Source organism: Numenius arquata, chromosome 2, assembly GCF_964106895.1.
Source record: "Numenius arquata chromosome 2, bNumArq3.hap1.1, whole genome shotgun sequence".
NCBI lineage: Eukaryota > Metazoa > Chordata > Aves > Charadriiformes > Scolopacidae > Numenius > Numenius arquata.
The window spans coordinates 84,776,492-84,799,825 of record NC_133577.1 but is presented as its reverse complement, the minus strand read 5'-3'; the positions used below and the strand labels follow the sequence as shown (position 1 = coordinate 84,799,825).

General features: G+C 36.5%; 1 protein-coding gene across 2 annotated transcripts in view; it reads right to left on the bottom strand.

Annotated features, from left to right (window-relative positions):
- The window catches only part of POC1B (POC1 centriolar protein B), a 54,396-nt gene that overhangs the window by 20,464 nt on the left and 10,598 nt on the right, over positions 1-23,334 (bottom strand). The window contains exons 6-12 of one of the 2 annotated variants that reach the window (XM_074169115.1): positions 22,214-22,321; positions 21,219-21,334; positions 20,710-20,843; positions 19,855-19,923; positions 15,279-15,431; positions 8,536-8,626; positions 7,776-7,782 (exon numbers count right to left, since the gene is read on the bottom strand). In XM_074169115.1, coding sequence (XP_074025216.1) covers positions 7,776-7,782; positions 8,536-8,626; positions 15,279-15,431; positions 19,855-19,923; positions 20,710-20,843; positions 21,219-21,334; positions 22,214-22,321 — 678 coding nt within the window. The remainder of the gene's footprint in view (positions 1-7,775; positions 7,783-8,535; positions 8,627-15,278; positions 15,432-19,854; positions 19,924-20,709; positions 20,844-21,218; positions 21,335-22,213; positions 22,322-23,334) is intronic. The other variant, XM_074169114.1, reaches the window with a different exon arrangement.

The following is a 23,334-nucleotide window of genomic DNA, read 5'->3' as shown; positions in this document are numbered from 1 at the left end:
CCTGAGGACAGCATCTGTCTACCCCTCCCACCAACCCAAGCTGGTACAACCAGAGTACCATTCCATGAGGGGATACAAAAAAACCCAAACAAATACAAAAGTACAGCTTTTCAGAACAGTGATGCCATCTATCTCCACTTATGGTGGCAGTCACACAGCTCCTATTTTTTCCTTACTATTTATTGCAAAAGGCATAAGGGCAGTAGAATCCAGTGTTTCTCTTCCAGAGGAACACCAATCACTAACCATGGACTGCTGCTCACTTGCTTTCCTCTAGTGTCATATACTTTCAGCTTTTACTTTACTGTGCTTCAGATTCAAGCATGAAGGATGGAGCTGCCTCCATTCAGCCTCTGTCTGGGTTACCTGCTGTTCAGGTTACAGCCATGCAGACAGAAGCAAGCAAGCTGAATCCTCTTCAGCTGAAAAAATAACAGAATCCAACACACCTACTGCCTGAACAAAAGGAAGCCATTACTGCCACCTCCTTTGCTCATATTTTTCCATTGCACATTAAGAAAGATGATGTTCAGATGTGTGATGCATGTAACACACCTGTATGCTATAGCACAATCACATTGGATACATGGCTCCATAGACATCAGTCAACCTCAGTTAGGTTACAGCCAGCACTAATCTCCTACTTAATCTCCAAATATTTTTTTTCTCATTGTTTTCTTTGTGCTGGTACTGGTGTTTGGATAGCTGAGCAGATCAGGGAATTGACTTGGATAGAATTAACCAGACAAAAACAGTCATTTAAGTTAAAATGACTGCGAAATCATTCTTTAGCATTGTCCTACTTAACTTCTGACTCCAAAACTATTTTGGTAGAATATACAAGCCAAGATGCTTTCAGAATTTTTCTCTAGCAAACTTATCTGATGAAGGAACATTTTTGCCCTTGGTGATGAATTTTATTTGAAAAAAATCTCAGTCCCATTTTAAGCAACCTATATAATTTTTGGATCTGACTTGGTGTTTCCATTATCTCACATAAAGCAAGTAACTACATCTCATACCGCAAACAAGACAGTAACGCAGCAAGGTTTGCAAGGAGATGTGTTGTATTAGAACAACTGATATATTTGGAAAATGCTCAAACAAGCTTTTAGGCAGAAAGCACCCTCTGGGTTTAGATATCACTGTAATCTAAGCAAGAATTAGAATTTGCTAGCACTTGTTTGCTAGCACTAGCTTTTTTGTTCAAGCACTGTCATTTAGGAAAAAAAAGAAAAGATTTAAACAATATTAAAGTGTTTGCTTTTGTAACAGACTTGAATTAACCATTTCGAATAACAATGGTGGTTTTTTATATACATACACTTCGTTTTATATTCGAGGTTCTACCATACGGTTACAAGCATGCTGTGCTAAACTTCAGTAGTATTTAAGAACAAAGGGTAGTTCAAGGGCAGTACTTTAGCTTTAGCATCTTGTTTTCTAAAATGCTTAATCTATAGTTCTGCTTTATTATCCAACTTAAGATAAACAAAAATAAAACCCTGCAACCTTCTAAGGGAGTCACACACTATGAACTAAACATTCCCTTGTTTCTCAGTCCCACAAAGTGTGCACTCTCAGAATTATTAGTCCCCCGTTCAAGAAGTTCAAAACTAAACTTGTGCTACTGCATGAAAGAAAATTAAAACAGGTGTTTACAGAGTAACAGAGCTACTGAACGTTAACTTCATTAACTTCCATTAAGCTAAATGACTCACAAATGGCATTTAGATCAGTAGTAAATCATCATCTAGGTCAGCAGGAAGCTCATTACAGACTGACAATCCAAGTGACAAACACTTTTCTACAAGTGCTATAGTAGTAATTTCCTGTGTGAAAGGCTTGCTGCTGTTCTCGCATTCCTCAGGGGATGCTTCTTCTCAGAGGATGTTACTCTTCCCCAGGAAGAGGAAGGAACCAGTTGTTATTGGATGTGTGGGCTGATAGCTGTCGGGCATTTTCTGCATGCCGCAGAATCAGCTGTGAGAACTGTGAATACAGCTTAGATTCCCAGCCAAAGCCAGGGAAAACACTGCTTGGGCAGACAAGGTCAGAGTGTACACATACAGTATCTCAGGAAATTGAAACAGAAATAATACCTGGAACTTCCATCCCTCTAGTTCCCAGAAATGTGTTGATTTGCTAAGGAACAATATACAGACATGGATCAACTTGAAAAGCATTCCTGAAGCACTGCACTGTTGCCATGAGTAAGACCCTATACAAAATAAAATATTGCCAGTTCTAAAAGTCATCTACAGCAAGCCAGTTATCTTACTGAACAGTACCAATAGTCCAGCAATAGCATCTGTTAATAATGTCTTTATGGGCAAAGCCAACATAATTAAACATACTGCCTTGTGAGGAAACTAAATATTGAAGCTTAATTTTTTATATGGCTGGGGTGGGTGGAGGGAGAGGTTAGATTTTTTTTTTTTTTCCTGTTAGAACCTTTCCCGAGTTTCCAATCCTACAGTAACTCAAGCTCCCTCTGTATGTGCTGTGCCATTCTTACAGGGCAGGTCACCAGTAACTAGTTTGTGCCTAGTCCTGTATCAGTGAATTCAGTGTCACATCCCACTGGCTTTTTCTTTAATTGCAGCACTAATATGTTTCCTTATTCTACTAACTGCTTATTTCCAAACTTGGTTAAAAAAAAAAAAAATCACACCAACTATTTGATTCAAAAATTATTTAGGAGATAGGACAGAGACAGACAAATAAACAGTACAATCTCATAAGGTACATTTCCTCAGGAAAGCAGGCTAAAAATAGCATAGGAAATATTATATTCTTGCACTCTCTAGTGCTCAAATTCAGAATTCTGTCTCTAATGAAAACTTGACTTTCTCTCAAGCTCCAGTTCACTCAAAGAACATAATGAAGCCTATTAAGGAACATCAAGACATGTATTATTACCTAATTATGTAACGGCACAACACATTTCCTGTTCTCTCCTTGTAAACCAGCAGTTACATGCTGTGTTAGAATAGCGTCACTGCAAAATGCAAGGGCCATTTGGATCATATTCTTCTTTTATTACAAATATTGAGTTCACCTTCATGTCTCTGATCTTTAAGTGTTATTTGATGCTAGTGGTATCAAAGTATATTGCTTTTAAGATTAAGTACACAAATCTTTTTTAGCATGCCTGTGCCTCTATAGAGGCTCAAAATGCAAGTTTAGAAATTCACTGTTCAATATGCCAAACACTTCATCCTTTTGGCACTTGTGACAGATGAGCCATTTTGTTAATATACACCATACCTTCTTTGGAAGGCCTCAAGCTGGGCAAGAGAAAAGGGTGTCTCTACTGCTTCATGGTTGTTCCAGATGGATTCAGTGTAGCCTTTGGAAGGGATGGGAGATTTTCCTTCCCTGAGAGCAGCTGAACATGTTTAGCTGCAGAGCTGTGGGAAGAAGGCAGCCTATCCTCTTCCCTCAGCCCCACACACCGTACCTCCATAGCATGCAAAGAGTAGAAAGGTCTGTCTGGAGTGTGCTGCAAGCCAAGATGACACTAAAAAATGCTTGTCTAAGAGCAAGATTTGCAAAGACACAAACGCAGAGTTTACAAATTCTTCCCCTTGCCCCCTATATTATAGTTATATCATTTATTCTTTGTGTTTATAAGACCTAACATCAGAGATTCAGAGCCTGTTTGAGAGGTTTTGGTACGCTCATCTATGGAAGAGGTGCAGACAGTTTTACCTCAAAACTTTGGAGAAATAGGATCTCTTCACATTATTCCCTAATTTCATTCCCTGTTTGTGATTTGGAGGTCAGATCATGGAGTCAGCAGTTTGTTCAAATATGTATTTACTGGTAAACAGAAGAACGGCAGTATATGGAAAAAATCCATAGCTATTCAGGAAGTGGCCTTTCTTATTTCTCTGCCTGGGAGCAAGGAAAGTAAGGTGATAAGAGAGGCTGGGAACTGTCAATTTTTATCAAAGCCCTTCTACTGGTGGCATCATTCCCCAATGCAGAGCTCAGTCTAATTGGCAACCGAGTGTTGGACAATGAACATGAGCAGGACATTTTTCACCATCTCTTTTTTTTAAATAGTACAATGATTCCAGTCTTCCTTTCAAAGAGATAGTGCCAGAACTTTCCTTTGGTAGAGAAAAAAAAAAAAAAAAAAGTATGAATATCATGCAATGATCAAAGTTTAAGTGAAAGGCTAAATGTCTGTGGTCCCAAGAAAACTTGATATTCATGAACTACAGAAAGCTGTTGTGCTTTCAGATGAACTATAACAAGCAATAAGGGCAACCACTGTGCACAGTGCAGTGCCGTATGAGTTCTGCTCTACTGGCTGTTTCCTTCCAAATTGGACTTGGGCCCCAGAGATGATCCATGTGTAAAATTCCTATTCTTTCCCTTCTTCCTTTTCCCCTCCCCTTAACCTCACTGAACACAGTTGGCATTTATTTTCATGTAAGGCTGGAGCCAATAAAGGACATAAATTTGAAGTTGCATGGTAAGGAAAACATGCAGTGTTTCTAGCTTAAGATAAAACTACTTTTGTCATCCTCTTCTACAGGATTCTGGAGTTGTGTTAAGCCATCCAAGGAAGAGATGTTACTCCAAGATCTTTTCAAAATAAGTTCCCATGAAGAAGAATAGTTGTGTAAGCTTTCGTGTACACAGAGATGGAAGAATAGATACAAATCTTGTTTTCATAGTTGCTGTCTTCGCAAAAATACATGAGGTGGTTTGTAGTTTGGGGTTTTGGGGGGTTTTTTGGTGGTTGTTTTTTGTTGTTGTTGTACTCAAAAGCAGAAAAAAAGTGTCAAAAATACCTAAACCCTGAAATACATATTGGGGAAGCAATGCGTATAGGATAAATTGAGTACAGATACTCCGTTTTTCATCAAGACACCTACTGCAAACACAGTACAGATAAACTAACAATGTCTTACCTTGAGGAATAAGAGTTGCACATGCTCTTATTTGCTTTCACGTATTTTACAAGTTGTGGGGGTGGGGAGGGAGGATTTATTTGGCCACTTTCTATTTTAAAACATAGTAAGTTCCTTTTGCTCCAAACTGGAACAACCCTTATCTTTCCCCTTCCAATAATTAATCCAGTCTTAACTTTTGTAGAAATTGTATTGTAAATTAAGAATAAACATGTCTTATTTTCAGTGTTAACTAGCACTGGAAGAGAAAGAAGAGCAAACATCTCCCAGGCAGCACAGACATTATGAGTTCCAGATTACATCACATTGCTTTGCTTCCTCCAAATCCTGTTTACACGAGCAAGGTCAGGGGATGGAACATTAGAGAGCGCCTCCACAGTGATTTCCTGCTGCTGTCAGTAAAAACTACCGAGACATCATCAACTTTCCCTTGCTCCCAACAGCTTATCAGGGACCGTAGGTTACCAATGTATTGCCTTACAGACTTGAGGGAAAAAAAAAAAAAGAAAAAACAAACAAAAAAACCCAGAAAAAACCCAACCTCTCTCAAAAGTAAAAGTAAAAGCAGAGGAGGGAACAGGCAGAAATAGTTCCAAAGTGAAACAAAGACTTCCAATTTTTCCTTTTCAATAGTTCAGCAAACAAAGGCAACATTAAGCTGCTTGGCACATGGAGAAGAAGGGGTAGGAGAGAGGCAGTAATGCTTTCAGAGTCTTCAGTGAGATAAAAAGGAGGAAGCAATACCACCCCAGCCCCCAAACCTTGATCCCAATTCAGTGAACATTTTCAGAGTGCAAAAGGCTAGAACACACCTCATTTTTAATAACTGCAAAATATGAAGGCTCTTACCATTGGAAAAGTCAGTGTGTTACACAAATACCAGTTAGTTAAGCATATATAGCTTGTTCCTATGCTGTTTTCAGTAACACATAGGGGAAATGAATAAATGAATCAAATTCAAAACTATTTTTCTGACAACACACAGACAGAAATTCTTAATGTTTTTATAATTGTAGTCCAAAAGAAAGGAGCTCCATACTGAAGACTCCACTGAAGTTTTTCCACCAACACAACCACCACATTCCCTACAATAAGTTTACAAGGAAGTTGCATCAGTGTGAATCTGATATGAAAACAGGTTTTTCACCGTGTTCAAAAAGAACTGGCCTTACAGCTTTAAGTTGTTTAGAGTTCAGAGAGTATTTTCTAGAAAAATCCCTGAGAGAACATTCATACTGGATATCTTGGCTTAATTTTTGAAGGAAGAAAATACAAGTAAGTTTAAAAACCCCACTTAAGTAGGCATTTTAAGTGTGGAAGTTGTCATGGATTGTTGGCTCTGATGGAGCAATTAAGATTCCTTGAAAGGAAGAGGAGGAGTGGGAGGAAGAGATAATACCGGTATTTCCTCATACAGATAAAGCTCAAAAGATACATGAATTGCTAAGAAAATATCTAAACATATATTTTAAACTCACAATAAAGATTGTTAAATTTTTAAATATTTGTTTTTCAAATCTTCTCCAGGCAGGCTGTTGTCAAGAATAGATGACAGCGATACTTAGCTGCACCTTAATTATCTGGAGTTGTATGTCCTGTTTCGGGCTTCTCAATACAAGACAGACATTGACATCCTGGAGCAAGTCCAGCAGAGGGCGAGCAAGATGGTGAGGGGGCTGGAACATATGATATACAAGAAAAGGCACAGAACCAGGTTTGTTCAGCCTTAAGAAGGAAGGATACAGGGAGATCTTACTGCCATCTCAAATATCTAATGGGTGGATAGAGAGAAGACAGAGCCAGACACTTATTAGAGGACCACTGTGGTAGAATTGGAGGCAACAGACATGTTGGGACATCAGAAATTCTAGCTACATGTTACGAACGAAATATTTTCACTAGTCAAACACTAGAGCAAGCTGCCCAGAGAGGTGGTGGAATCTCCATCCTTACACATATTAACATATGAACTGGACAAGGTCTTTAGGAACCTGATACAAGTTGGCTCGGCTTTAACGGGGATGTTAGATGAAATGACTCCAGACATCCCTCTCAACCTATGCTGGTCTTGTCATTTTTATTAACAAATCTTTACAGAAGGGAAGACGACTAATATCTTTTTGCTCTGCAATAAGTCATCTTAGGGGCAGTAATAGCATGTTTCCTATGACTGGTAGGACAAGACACAGTGGGGAAAAAAAAAAAATGTAGTGATCACTGACACAGTCAGAAGGCATGAATTTTGAAGCAACATTTTTGTAATGAAGACTGTAAAGACAGCCAAGCCAGCAATCAAAAGGATGATGTCTCTAGTGAATCAACTTATTCCTACTATGAGTTCTGGGCACAGAGTTTTATAAACGGTTCTCATATCAAAAGAAGTAACGAAGGAGATTAAGTGATTGGCAAATTTATAGGTATATAACAAAGAATTCCAGTGTAACTATACATTTGAATTATGTAATCACTATTAAGATCAGGAAGTAATGAACACAGAGTATTTTAAAGTGATAGGTAGACAATAAATTATATCTACCACAATCCACTATCTGTCAAGCCTACTAAAGATCTCTGTAAGTCTGCAAATTACTTTTTATTTAAGTTATCTTAAAGGGCCACACTTCCGTTGTGAAAACACATGACAACTGCTAAACCTTAAAATATATGAAATTATCATCTCTCAAATAAGTTACTATATGATTATTTGCTTTGAAGAAAAGGTTTCTCTTAGACATCAACCTCTGTATCATGATCTTCAATAAATACTCTTAAAGAATTTTATAAAGTACCTTCCAACATACCTTTTCATAAAGCACTCATGACAAAATAGAACAGCAGAAACAACACCTGCTGCCTATTCACATGCATTAACCCTTCAGCCACACAAACTCTGGTTATGGTATCTAAAATTACTTAAGATAGAACTTATGCCTTCACAGGAACAGATTCAGAGCTAAAGGAGAAATTCTCATTTTAACCTAATTCTAGAACAGTATGTCTTTTAGATTTCATACCAGGAGAGCATATTTCTCCTCCTACGAAACTACCATTAAAACATTGCCTTCCTTTCCTCCCACATACCATAGCAATGTCATATGAAAAGCTAACACTAGATGTATCTAGTCCTATGATTCTGTCTTAAAATGTGTTACCTTTTTTTTTTTTTGCCTCCTAGAGAACAACTAGATGCCTTACAAGGAGAAAAATTAAAACATCACTTTTGGAATTTTATCAATGAGGCAACTATTCTTTAGGTTTCCCATTATTTGCAGATAAAGACAGAGTTACAAGAAGTATTTGAGAATAAGCACAAGTTTTAACAGTAATATTTTGATATAATTACCATGGGCTTATAATTAGAATTTGTGCTTAGTATAAGGGTACAGTTACTAGTATAACATGAAAGTTTTGCTATTACACCATCTTCTGGTTAGCCTTGGGAACTGTGAAAGAAAGCTTAAGTTGAGAAGTATTGAGCTCTGAGCAGTCGACAATTGTTTAAAAAAAAAAAATATATATCTATTTCATTCATACAGACAGAAAGAGTGTATTTCTGACAACATGTTAGTTTAAGCTATACCCTATCTTGCCACTGCCCGAAAGCAACTTACCGGAGTACTGAAAGTTGAAGAGGAACTAATCTCTATGACAGGTGGGTCAAGTGTTTGTGTATTAGTCACACCAAAGCTAGGGTTGACCTGTTGAAAATGAATTACAAAATTATTATTTTAGCACCAGCAAAGAAAGTGAAATAAGACTGAAATAAAAAGGACCCCTTGCTGCATTAAGGCACCATTATTCACTAAGGACTGGAAACAGGCCTTAAGATGTAAAAATAAAGGTAGGATATTACCCTCCAACCATGTAAAATGCAATCATATAAATGCATATCTGAACTCATCTGTATTATTACAGAAATATAATTTATACCTCAAACATCCATCACCAAAACTGACTCCAAGAATTCCTGCCACAAGAGCTGCAAGTGCCCAGAAGTTCAGATGTATGACAAAATGAAGTTACAAATACTAGTTTGAAATGGATTTATTACGACTGCTAACTCAAAACGTGCCCCAGGCTGAAGCCATGCAATTAACAGAGTAGCCAATGATGCTGCTGCAATACTGAACAGTAGGAAGTATTCAGACAACTTCCCAACTCTGTAACTGTCCCTTCACAGGTGCTTTTGAGGTTTTTTGCATGCGCACAACTATAAGGGCTCCTGAAAGTCACCCTTTGAGTTTTACTTTCCAGCATCAGTCATTTGTGGGTGCAGTTGTAGGCCAGCCTTCCTATTCCTCCTTCCACAAGAAGGACCGTTGCCAGCAGAACTGGTGTACTGCCCTCTGGCAATGATGCTCAATTAGCTTGTTACAGTCCAAGGACAACAGGAGCCTTCCACTTGTGGAGGTTTCTCTACACAACTATTCAGCACTCTGTTTATCCTGTTACATGGGTCCCCTGCCTGTTGTAGTTTACTTGAGGCACATCCTCACTCACAGACTCATACTGCAGCCTGTAAGTCCCACTATCATTCAGCCTGAGGTAGCATCGATGTGGATGCAGCCACTCTAGCTCAGCAAAGCATAGGAAGGTGTGCGCCAAGCCACTCCCTAAACCCAAGCTGCCTTACTGACATGGGTACGTCGTTAGCACCAAAGCTGAAAGTGAGCACACAGTCAGCAGCCCAGATCGATCAGTTCCCAACTCACACTCAAGTTCAAGTCATCTATTGCAACCAGACATGCTGTTGACATTCTTGCTTCTTACGTGCCAACTCCGATTGTCAAAATGCTGTTGTGGGAAGCAGGTAGGAGGTAACACTGCATCACTAATCTGTGATAAGTTAACTGGCCACACACAAACAATGCTGTTCCCAAAACCACAGGAAAAACTGTTTTATACTGGGATAATGTCAGAGGCTGACGGATCAAATGTGTCAACACAACATCTGCAATTTTGACACTGTGCTATCACAGTTGGACTTCTCATTTATTGTTGGTTATAGGCGTTAATCTATAACTTTAGCAGTATTTTGCTAATGTCCTTTCAGGAAAGTGAAGTGTTAACAAAATATAAGATAATATAAAGTTTGAGAAAGCTGCTGCTTTTATTTATCTTATGGTTTCACCTAAGGATCAGAATAGCCTCCCTATAAAAATCTGTGCGTATATTTTCCCTACCATTGTATCATCTAGGTGTGCCACAGCCTAATACATTCTCCCTCTCTGTGTGACATATGGAAGTACTATTCTTATTATTTTATGAACTGACAAAATTCACAGAAAAACTAAATGATTTTCAGATCAAAGACGTCTGGTGTAGTAGAGAAAAAGGAACTTTCCTCTTTTCAAACTTCTACAACCTTTTACTTTGGAAAAACTTAAATGTAAAAAACAAGAAAGGAAAACCAGAACACTAAAAAGAAGGGTAGTGAGAACTGTCATGTATTAAAGGTTTTCAAAAACACCCTTCCAAAGCTTTCCTTTAATTACATGGTAAACTGATATATAAGTATTTTCATTATATTCTTCCAATATGATGATACAATTATCGCATTTTGATCCATAACACAAGAAAATATATTTGAAGGAAGATTAATACAGAACCTTTCATGTAAGGAATTACAGATTCCTAGAGATTAGAGTGAACCCAAAATATATTATTTAAAGAAAGCGAGACGTAGGAATTAGGATCACTGCTTAGGACAGAGAACTAGGGGAGGAATGAAAGAAACTGCCCAACTATGTGTGATAGACAGCCATATGCTATAAGTAAATGATTGTGCCTCTACAGATATCCCTCCATTGATTTTAATAAATTATATCATATCTCAGAAATAAAAGCCACCCTTCACTTTATTTTTATAATGTATTTCATAAGAAATTGGTGTTCTCAGAAAACTAAAAATTAATAAAATTAGAGGAAGTTTAAAATGACTCACACAAAGTACTTCCTAGGAAAGTGATGTAGCTAGCTGTGAAATAGTCTCTCCCAACAAATCAAGATAAATTTAGCTTTCAGTTGGATTAAACAACTGTTCTTTGGGCTAGACTGGCGCCCTCAAGTAAGCCATATATTCTTATTTCTACTGCCACCTAGTGTATATCTGGATTTCCTTCATCTAAGAAAATATCTACAACTGAAATCACACTGAAAATTTGAATATGAAATTTAATCAACAGTAGCTTTTCATGCTCAAGATACAAACTTACACATCTTAATTTGTTCAAACCTCAATGCTATGTTTTTAAAGGAAACAATTATTTCTATCTTCCATCCACTATAAAGAAGTCTCTAGTATATGAAAGATTAATTATATACAAACATAGAAAATGCAGATATACAACTGTCAAGTGAAATGCAATTCTTTCAGTATATTGCACTAAAACTGTATTACTGATTATACATAATGTTTTCAAATATCTCCAAAAGCTCCTTATTTCAAAGAGAAACAATGATTGTGATTTATCACAGCTAAATTTAGCCATACTGCTAGACACCCGTATTTGACCTCGTCACCCAAGATTACCTCTATGGTCAATGGAAAAAGGTAGGCACCTTCAGAGAACAAGTCATTTCCTTACATTTCCAAATTGTCTGAATAATTGTAATGATAAGCTTTACACCTCTACTTACTTGAATATTCAAGAATCACATAGGTCAGTGCAGCTGGAGAACAGCTGTAAAGATTTATAAGTCAAGAACATAATATTTGACACTGCATTAAAATTCAGGCTACTGCTGGTCTGTAAAGGAGGAGATACAAGTAAAGGAATTTATTGTAAAAGTTAATTATACTTCAAAAAGTTGGCAGGGAGAGAGAAAAACTAGAGAAGGCATCTTAAATATTACTGGCTCTACGTACAGCTTTAAGGCGTGAATAAGGAAAAGTTCTGAGAAAATGTGAACTTAAGCTCCATCTTTCAATCACTATCCTGAAAGCAAAATACAAGGAGATACCTGTAATTCTTAATGTCCTTGTGCAAGGTCTTTTGTTCAAAACATAATTTCCAATTGGTGATGTGTGAAAACACTTCAGCTATCTCTGAACCCAGCTGAATAAGTTCTGAGCAAAGCTAGTTCTGTTTTGTGTGTACCATTTTCCCAGAATCAAGTTCTGGAATAGTAGGGACCTTGCCACATTGAGGCAAGCAGGGACAGAGAAACAACAAATATCCAAAAGCATGCGGAAACCTGGAAAGGCATGAAACGCTAGGAATTTAAGAAGCATGGACAGAATTACTTCTCTCTTGAGTTCTACCTGTACATCTCTAGAACTTTTTGTGAGCTACCACTTCAAGTTTTATACTAAGGGAACCCATCTTCCTTCCTGCTATAGAGGGGCCTAAACTTAACCAGCTTAGCATAACTCAGGGCAATGCATTATAACACATCTCAAGAGTCTAGATGACATTGTAGTAGCTTGTAGCAAACCTTAAAAGGTCATTTATACTTCTAAATATCTTGCATTTGAACTGCCTCCTCTGCCTGCCTGTAACTCTGGTATATGTTAACAAGTCTCTTAAAATACTGTTACTTCAGTAGTTAAGATCAATTATCTTCCCCTGTTCCTCATGAAAATGAAAATAAATAGAAATCAAGCAGTTCTGCGTTTTATCTGAGGTGCAGATGTTATATTAGGAAAAACTGTGTCATTACAATCGCTGTGCTGTGGTGGAACAGGTCACTGAGAGAGACTGGGGAATCTCCACCCCTCTTCAAGGCCCCCTAACTAGACACAGCCATGGCTGACTTGATGTACCACTGGCAACAAGACTAAATGATCTCCAAAAGCTTCCCTTAACTGACATGTCTGTGATTTAATTCCTCTTTTCCCTGGTATTAGAAACATAAGCCATAGAAAGATGAGGGTGGTGTTGAAGTGAAACTACCTAGGGCTAAAATTCTCTCTATTGCCTGTTGCTTAGGAAGAAGTTGGGATGGTAAAAAGTAAAAAAAATGTTTGTGAGAAGAGGGACAAAAATAATTTTTTTGTTGTTTTCTCCAGAGCATAGCACAGTGGAACTAGAAGTGCTGAGGTTTTTTTTTCAGTTACAGGAGAGAATATTTAAGAAGATGGAACACTGAAAAATTTCAAGCACAGTTAGTGCCACTGAAGCATGTTACTGTTGGTAGTACCCTGATCTTAGTTTTGTCTGGATAAATGTCTCTGTCCAGATGGTGAGGTCCATTCTTCCTCACCACAACAAAAAGAACACATAATCGTTGTTGAGAGAGACAGGAAGGACAGTAAAAAAGGAAAAAACATATGGAGCAACAGAACTTGATATCTTCACTTTAACACTGTCTAAACTATTACATTAAGTCTGAAAATAAGCTGCAAAAGAGATCCTAATAATAATTACTATTTAATTTACAAATATAAAAATATCATACATTACAGTAACATCAGTTTTGTTGAAACTATTAGAGACTCTTCTATCTCAAATAATGTAATATATTTCAAGTTTATTAGAGAGGAAGATATTCTATCCAAAACTTCGGTATGATGAGTGACAGCCACAGAGTCGTTTCACTACTACAGAGCAGCTAAACCAGAAGCCTATAAGCTGCTGTAACAAATGTTACAGTCGTGAAGAAATGCAGACATTAGGTTGGGTGAAATCTGTCAAAGCTAACTGATAAATAATACGTTGACATTCAACTATCAGATTTCCTTTTTATGCCCTTTCAGTATTGGTAACAAGATGCTTCCTAGCTTTAGTTTAAAGCCTGAACTCATTAACACTTTTCCAGAGCTTCTCAATTACTTTTTTTTTTGTCCCTGGTATCTGGAAAATTGCTTTAGAGACTATTTATACCTTTGCCAAGCATTTGAGCAGCAGAGGTCTGAAAAAGTTGACCTGAAAGGAAAGCAACTGAACCCTGCAGCTATAAGTCACTCTGTGTGTTTATCATGTGTTATAAATGGGTGCAATTTGACTGGGTCTTGAAGCAAACCATTGACGTAGCAAGAGTGGTTTAAACCTGCTGGCAAATGCTGTGACTGAGTTTGTTCAAGCACTGACCACCTATACTGAAGGCTGCTACCAGGAAACAATTTCATTAATTGACCTTACAATGAATATGACACTCTGGCAGAGAAGTTTGTGAAGCTTGTCATACATGCAGTTGCCCTGCTCTTGTTCTGACCAAAACGCTAAGCGTCAGAAACCTTCACACTCAACTTGACAAGAGAACCAGACACATGAAAATACTTGATGGATTCTGTCAGGGTTCCCTTCATCCACCAAAATACTTTCAATCTTTTACATATTGCATACACACATAACCCCCTCAATATCCTCAAATCTCAATGTTTTAAAAGTCTGAGAGGAAATAAATATCATGGCAAAATTTTATATGAACAGAAAAAGGGTAATGGTGAATTTTTATAGGACTCTATTAGCATATAACAGCAACCAAAAATTTCCTGGATTTATATCAGATACAGCTCTTGGATACAGGAATTATCTGGAGAATATCAAAGAAGAGATGAAAGCATAGGTAATCAGAAGATAACCATGCAGAAGCTATCCAGCTCTACCAAGGACAGTCATAAACATATCCCTCAAGTTTTAGCGTAGAATAATAGAATCATTATGGCTGGAAGAGACAACAGTCTTGTCTAAGTACTGTTTACCTATCTAGCATAGCTTTCAGACAACCTGACAAACACAGGATTTTCCAAATAATGATATAGGATATAGAACATCATGGCAACATTTTACTTTGGTTTCCTAATTACCAATACCTCCAAGGGTTGCTGGTAGAAGGTTTGACAGTAAAGCAGCTGCAGAATTAAATTATCAGAAAAAATCAGACTACACAGACCTACTACTCTGTAGTGACATAAAACACACTACTAGCCAAAAAGGTTTTCTAAACTTCAATAGACATCAAGATCTTCTCACAATACATAAAGGTCTTGGAAAGAAGGACAACTCGTGACAATCAAGTATTTAACTTTCAGTAATAATGCCACCTTGTCCTGCTTATAATGATATATTTGAGTAGTATCCTAAAGCTCACTGAAGATTCAGATATCTTCTGCAGCAGTTTGGCATGTTACTTCAGCATAAATCAGAATATCACCTATGTTTTGTTTAAATCAGGTGTAGAGTACAGACTTACACAAGAAGCATGAAAGGAATTTACCAGGATAAATCTGACAGCATCAGCTAGCCTAGTAACCTTAATGCGGATTCATAAGCTATGGTCACTTCCAAAGTATTATACATAACAAAAAGCTCTCTGGTACACATAGAACAAATTTAACTATAAATGTTTGACAGATAGTGTTTACAAAGGTCTAGTTTGCTATATTAGAGTACTTATTGCACTCACCTCAACTGACTGAAGTTTATCATCATGGAGATGAGGTGACCTCGGGTAAATATCAAGAAGATGAGGAGGATCATCAATATGTGTTCTTCTAATATGGTGTTTAAGAACTTCTTTATAATCAAATGAATCAAAGTTGGTTTTCCATAGTAATACCTGCAAGAAGCCATCATATCAGTAACTACCTGAAACTTACTCAGTACCCAAAACATAATTATTCAGTGAAGTCTGTTATTACTAACAGACCACATCAAAATGAGCCTTCTGTCATCACTTAGTCTGATCTCTACTACAACGCAGGCACTTCCCCAGAGTATCTTGTATTTCAAGCCTAACAGATGTGGTTCAGTCTATTTAAAACAATAATAAAAAAAACTCTAAAAAGATGTCCCAATAATCATAAACCAAAGCAAACTTCTGTCCCACTAGCCTGTATTAAGTTATTTTTTCTGCCAAATCAAGGGGTCATGTACTATCAAATTTCTGTCCCCTGTAAAGGCTTGCAGATAAAACGAGAAAGTTTGAGGGGATAAGAGAAATGACAGAGTTCCACAGAGTTTTAAAGCACCTGGTTCCAGTGTTTTAGCAACAGGAATCTGTTTGCTGACTTCTCTAATTACGTTCAAGGTAAAAACAACACAAAACAGTCACACCATGGCCGAATGAAGAAGAAAAGTAGTAGAATGCAGAGGCAAGACAGCAGAAAGTAGTCTATGCAGCCTTATGGATAGGCCAGGAAACCAAATCGTAACACACAGTGTTGCTCTCTTGTGTCATAAAACACTAGTATATGTATATAATTTAAGTTTACATGATTTGTGTCATCTTTGTTACTTTAACTGCTAAATGAAAAAAGAAAATAAAAGAGGAAGTTCATAACACTTAGAAGACAGCAGTTTCTAGAAGTCCAATGCTGATTTTTATAGCTGCTGCCTAAATTAGAGGGAACAAGGGATCGTGATCTCACTTAAAATTACTTACCTGTCCAGCCAAAAATATTTTTGACAACCATTAAAAGTATTTTTCAGAAATTAATAAACTATAGACGAGCAGCACAAATCAGATTTGTTCACAGAAATTCCAAGCATTTATCTAGTGTATTTAACATATTCCTATGTATTTAATATATTCCTAAGTAGCTGCATTGTTAGAAGTTCATTTTAGATTTAACATCTTTCATGACTGTTGAGCGGAAGACCCTAAATATGCACTGGGAGACAGAGTGCACCAATAAAGATGGACCCAAACTAACTCAGACATTAGTAACGGTGACAGTTAGATGCATGGATCTCATACAAACTATATAAACCTGCCTCAGAACCCAGCACTTGCAGGACAGTTAGGTGTTACGTTAGTTGATTCACAGCAGCTCACTGTGCTGTAGGAGGTCCTGCTTTCTCTCCTGCCTTTTCTCAGCTGGGTAGATCCACTACCTCCATCATCCAACCCAGCATAAAGTTATTCACATTTTTGTGATTTTTTTTTTCCCCCAATTTTCCCAAATTTTCTGCTGGTTTAGCAATTTGAACCGGCTCAGCACTAAGCATAAACAAAGGTATAGGCAGGAGGCAGCAGAAGTAGGACCTTTCATCAGTGGCGAGAATGTTAGCTGCATGAGCTCTTAATGCATTTCATTTTTCTCTAAAGTAGAAGACCATGCCACTGTAGCTTTGTTACAGATAACAAAATTAGTAAAAGCAGCATAGAAATATCCATATATGCCTTGAGTATCTCAACTGCAATGCAAACAGTGTAAAAGCAACTGCACATAGCCCTAAGGAAATATTTCCTTTTACGTCAAGGCAGTCAACCAGACACAACGAGTTGTCTCTTCTAGATGGTAAGAACTGAATGAACAGCACAGGCTACTACCTTCTAAAAGAATAGGTAAGACTTTGCTCTTTCACTTAAGAGTAAAAGGTCTTATGTCTTTCACGGAAACAGGTAAATGAAATAATTTGTCATATGCACATATAGCCAAGAAGCGTGAAGAAGATAAACTTCAGAACTCTACATGTTTGGGGTTTTTTGACTGAGGAAAGAAGCAAACAAAAAGAAACAAAAGAAGTATCCAGTGCTTGTTTTAAATACTTAACGTGCTTCTGAATAAAGCTTTCAGCTGGCTCTGCATCAGCCGGAAAGAAACTTGAAACTAGAAGCAGAGATACTGGTTTTCCTTCTTTGATGGAGTAAAAACAGATTTTATCTCTTGTTTGAAAATGTAATAGGCTTGAAATAATATGTGTATAAAGCGAGTAATCTGTGGTAAACTTACAATGAATCAGCTGCCTTCAACTCATGCTGTGGACAGACATTATCTTTTGGATACTGCATGAGGGATAGAAGATGATACTTTTATGACCAGCCTCTGCTCATCAGCTTGACATTGCTGATCTGCCAGCAGAGCTTTTTAAATGAATACACCCTACATTTACAGCAAACCAAATTCATTCTAGCACAGCAAGTTGAGAAGAGGTCCCACAACTATTGTGCTGGCAGACTTAGAAGAGGGATGTGGACAGGTCAGCAAAAAAAGGGTGTTTGTGGAGTACATGTGTATATACACCAACAGGAAGTGAACACTGAGGAATGAAGTTCTTACGTTTATCACAGATAAAGATATATACATAGGCATGTAACACACAATGGTCAGTACTGCACATTTTAAAACTTGCAATACAAAAGTAAAAGTTATGCAAAATAAGTAGCCCCCTCCCACCGGAACATTCACAAGAAGGCGAAAAACTTCAACAGATAAAAACACACCTTCCTTGTAAGGTAAACAAAACAAGGATTTATTACTAAACCACCCACCATGATTACTCTTTTTTTTTCAATTCAACATTTACCTAAGAAAGCACTTCCTGATGAAACTAAATCTTCCCTCTCATGCGTTCAGCACGGAACCACTATACCAAGCTGCTGAGAAACTTGCATCATCTCATAGATTTTGCACTATAATAACTACTCACTCCACAATCCCACGTATCACCAGCTCTACAGCATGGAGTCAGAGCAGGACAAAGGCAATGACGTGACTGCATTGAACATGCCTGTCATTCAGAGTGCCCCAAATTCAAAGTAACCTTGCAATAAGACAGGCATTCCCAGGTTATGCTGGCATTAATTTGGGAGGTTGAGTTGGGCTTCATAATGTAGGTCCTTTCTATCATCATAGCTTCTCAGATTAATCTTCTGTCACGTGATCTAGTTTATTACATGCACTTCAGTTCCTCTCAACTTAAGTATAATATACCAAGCATCATCAAACTCTAAAGTACTCATGAAAAGTAAGGTCAACAATTCAGGATTACCTAGGAATGAAAGTTTCATTTTGCAACTGAAAAATTCTCAAAAAAAAAAACTTTTAGCATGGAAAATGAGAGATTAGACCAGTGTCCCAAGGAATAAATATCTTCTTCCCCACTCTTGGCGTTTGTTTTTTTTTCTGCTTCTAAAATGAACATTGGAAGTTTGCTAATATTTTCACTTTTCTAATAACTCCAAGTCTTGGCACTGCTTCTTACTAATACTCTGACAGAAAGCAATTTTATTTTTTTTCTTTGACTGCTTTTAAGTCATTCTACAAAATGCGCTACCTGAAGCATCAAGCAAATACCAGAAACAGACTGTATTCTTTCTAATGATACTGCAGTTTTTAATTGAAAACTATTTATTATTTTCCAAGACTGTCTCTGTTACTAGCCAAAACATGTTTCAAACTCCACAAAACAGAATATAAACACGATTTATGGTAAATTCAGAAGATCGTTATTTCTATTGCATGGCTTTCTGTATCTACATTGAGCTTTTAGCTTTTTATAACAGGAAACAATGAAAAAGATAACTAATATTAAGGAACATTCCAAACTCTGAAACTCTAAGCCTTAAAAGTTCTGTCTTTTTAGAGAATGTAAAGACTTGGTAGAGATGTATCCAAGCTTGATGATATTTTTGCAATTATGAGATTTAAATCACAGCAGATGAAGATTGTGTGATTTGCTTTTTAACTTAAAATATTTTTTGTTTGTTTTAAATGGTCAAACAGCTCTTTCCTGTACAAAATCCAGTACTTCACTGCTTCACCAATGTGAATTAGCAAAGCTAACACAAGATTATTTTTCCCAACTCTAGCCAAAGTTTTCCCAGTAGCACAACTTAATTCTTACAATTGCACAGTAGTGATTTTGAAAGAAGTGAAAGCCTAATGGAGCTAGTAAGCATTAATACTAGTTGCAACACAACTACTTTGTTGACACTGAATTGCAACACTTAAAAATCCTTCTATTTAAAAATCATTCCTTTATTTTAATATTCAAAACAGAAGTGGCTAGTACTGTAGTGTTTCAATTGGATGTTACAGTGAGGAGAAGTAGTCAAGACGAAATTTTTAAATGATGTATTTATCATTTTTATCCTCAAATTTAACTTTAGGCTAAACAAAGTCCATATAACACACTACTAAACAGAATGCATGTCAGCATACTGTAATTAGCATGTTACTGTGACACACTATATTTAACTCCCATCCACTGTAACAAACCTTAAGACATTTAAATTAAAGAGACAAACCACAAACCTGAGAATCTGCTCCACCTGAGGCAAATTTTTCACCACCTTTGGAAAAAGCCACAGAAAGTACAGGTCCCTGAAAGAAAAAATTCAGCATACAATAAAATTATGCTATTACTGTAATCATAGTATTGTAATGAAAAGAGAAAAACACATATGCCATTACCTAATATAAACGGATTTTTCAATTTTAATAAGGAACAATTTCATGGTAATGAAGTTTTTGCAAAACAATATACAAAGATGTGCAATATTAACTCTTCAATCAAGATGCTGCATTTCAATTACTACAATCAATACTAGGAAAATAGTGGCATATTCCTTAGATATGCTTATGTTTATGCTTAAACTCTGCAATGAAAAATTATCAAATATATATTACATTACTCAAGACAATGTGCTTGAGTGATTCATTATCAAAGGTAGGGTTTGTTCTGCATTAAAAGGGAAGGGATAAAATGTCTGCCATTCTTCACAAAAGTTAACTTCCATAAGCTTTCCCCTCCTTAGAAAGCACTGTTTATCAAAAGACAAAACTACTAATGTGCCAAATAATTGATTTTGACAACCAAGAAAGTGAATTATTCATTAATTCAGAACACGATCTATTACTTAACATTAAGCATGCAAACAATATTAATAGATTAACTGCAGTCGTAGGTAAAAGTGATGTATTTACTTATGAGCTTGCGACAAGGTGTATAAATACAACACTTTGTTGTCCACTAAAGTTTATCTGCAAGTTGCAAGATGCAAGACAAAGTGACATAAATGCTACTTTCCCTTTGAAAAGGGAAATAATCTATTGAATAATCTATTAAGATCTTCATTTAAATAGGATTACTGTGTATATTTTGTATACCTTGTGTCCATGAAGAGTGTAAATAAGTCTTCCTTCTAAGAGATCCAAAATCTTAAGGGTACCATCAGTAGAAGCAGTGATGAGATAGTTACCAGAAGGATGGAACGATACACAATTAACCCCTGCTCTGTGAACTAATTTACAGAAGACAATATTCAAAGACTATAGATATCTACTAAAAAGCAATGTAGACTTTATTTCTTCACTCTTTTCTACTTCCCAAAGAACAGCCTACTTCATTTAAGGGAAAAATAACCAAAGTGCCAGGGCACAGCAGTCTCTCTAAAGTTAGTTCTGCTCTAAAAATTAAGAGAAGCACCGCAAAGGAATCATCAGGGTTCAGTTTGGGTTTTTAGGGTTGCTGGACTACAAAGATTACTTACAAAATGCCAGTATGACCTGTTTGTCCACTTTCCCCAAGTAAGGAAAGAAACCATATAATCTGAGTAAATCATATTTAATTGCCACGAGCTCCATTCTAAAGAAAATAAAAACGACATTGTTTTTACCTTTGTAATGCTGCAGTAGCTTGTTCATTCGAATATCCCATAGTTTCACTGTATGATTGGAACCTGCAGAAGCTATACATGTACCACTTGGGTTGAAATCCACAAAATTTGCAAATCTAAATATAATTAATGAAGATAGATTGATTATATGTTTCCACAGAAATATTTGGAGAGATATATATATATATATGTGTGTGTAAAAACTACTATTAACACTGATCAGAAGCTTCTGTGGAATCCACATGTATGGAAACTCAAATAAGGTTATTTCAAGCATCTGAAATAAGCATGAGAAAACAAGATGTGCATGATAGATCATACAGTCTGATCTGGCTTTTATTATAAAGATAGTAAAATTGTCCTGACTCAAACCTTCACAGTTTCTTCTAGGGACTTTGTACTCCAACACAAAGAGTTTGTAAGCTGCAAATAAAATAATTTTGTCTCAGAGCAAAATATCTATCTGTAACCTTTTAGCTTGGAAAAAGGATAGAGACAGCAGTAATGCAATTAGCAAGACATACAAGATTAATATTCAGTTTCATTTTTTAATTAAAACTCTGGTTCCAATATGTTTAACAAAACTGCAAATGAATAAAAGCAAGTATTTTCTAAACCTAAATACAGCAGGTCACTGAAGCTGATGAAAACAGTATTCTGTTAACAAGTGGAGAATTCTTAAACTTCTCTTCTTGTTGAGGCATCCAACATCAAATAGTATTACTGAAATGGAGGAAAAACATGAAATGTTCAAAAATCCAAGAACAATCTGACATCTCTCTGGCTTATTTCTTGACTACGGGAAAATAGCAGTGTGCAGAAAAGTGCAGCCAGTTTGCCTCTTTAGAAAAATGCTAAGTTAATTCTTTTAGTTCACATGGGGGCTAAAAGAATTTTGATCTATTTTCAGATAAAACATATACGTTTACAACACAGAACATTAATCTCATTAAAACTACACATTTACATTTCTCCATTTTTGTAGTAACACTTACCCTCCATAATCTAAGAAGCTATCAATACAAGTTTTATTTCTCGTATCCCAGATCTTAACAGATTTATCCTCACTGCAAGATGCTATTAGTCTTCCATCAGGTGAAAATCTGGAACATGCAAGGGTATACGTTACTAAACAACTGATACTACCTAGATGAGCATTAGAGACATATGTTGCAAAACACCAGAATCAAGAAAGTCAGTCTGGAATTAAAACGTGTAACATTCAAAGAATATTTGAATTTCTCATATTTCTCATAGACTAACAAAACTGAAAAGCTTCTTCCCCCACTCCTCCCCGCTCCCATTTCACAATCAACTACAACTAAAACCAGGCATAAGCAAGAGACAGGGGCAGGGGGGAGGCAACAGCAACCTAAGGTTATCACTTCAGACAAAGAGATTATTATAGAAAACTACAGGCAAAAAGACAAAGAGGACACAGTATAACCTTGCATTCAATTTTAACCTACATATATATTCTCCTGTGAGTTCTCTCTAGACTTACAAACTATCAGCAAAATATTCATGATTATTCCTAGACTGGCAAACTAGGTTTTTAAACAGGAAAATTGATTTGTCTGTAATTTCACCAACCCTTATTATTTTTCATATTGAGAAACTGCACAAGGACATTAGAACACAAATGATTTCCTAGAGCTTTTATTTTTCTTCTCAATGATGAGATACTTTGGAACTCTACTTCACCAGTGTTAAATTTCTTTCTCAAGAGGTTTAAATCAGGCCTCTCAGCTGCAGATTTTCCATTAATATGGAAAAAAAAAAAAAGAACAATCTTTTCTTGTCTTTGAAGAGCTGCCCTGCCTTTAAATAGAATGTGAATCTTAACTTGCAGTACAAAGACCATTTCTTTTACCTTTTCCAATTACATAAGCTTAACTCATTTTGACTCATGATCATTATTTCATGCCACTACTGTTCCAAGAATAGTTGAGAAAACCCCCACCATGCATAATAAATCTAGAAACAAGTGAATGCTGTGCAACAAGTTAATAGAGCACAAAAACATACAGGACTGGGGAAACAGACAGGATACTGACTGAAAATAAATACCAAAGACATTATTTGTCCCTTAAAAGTAAACAAATTAACACCCAGC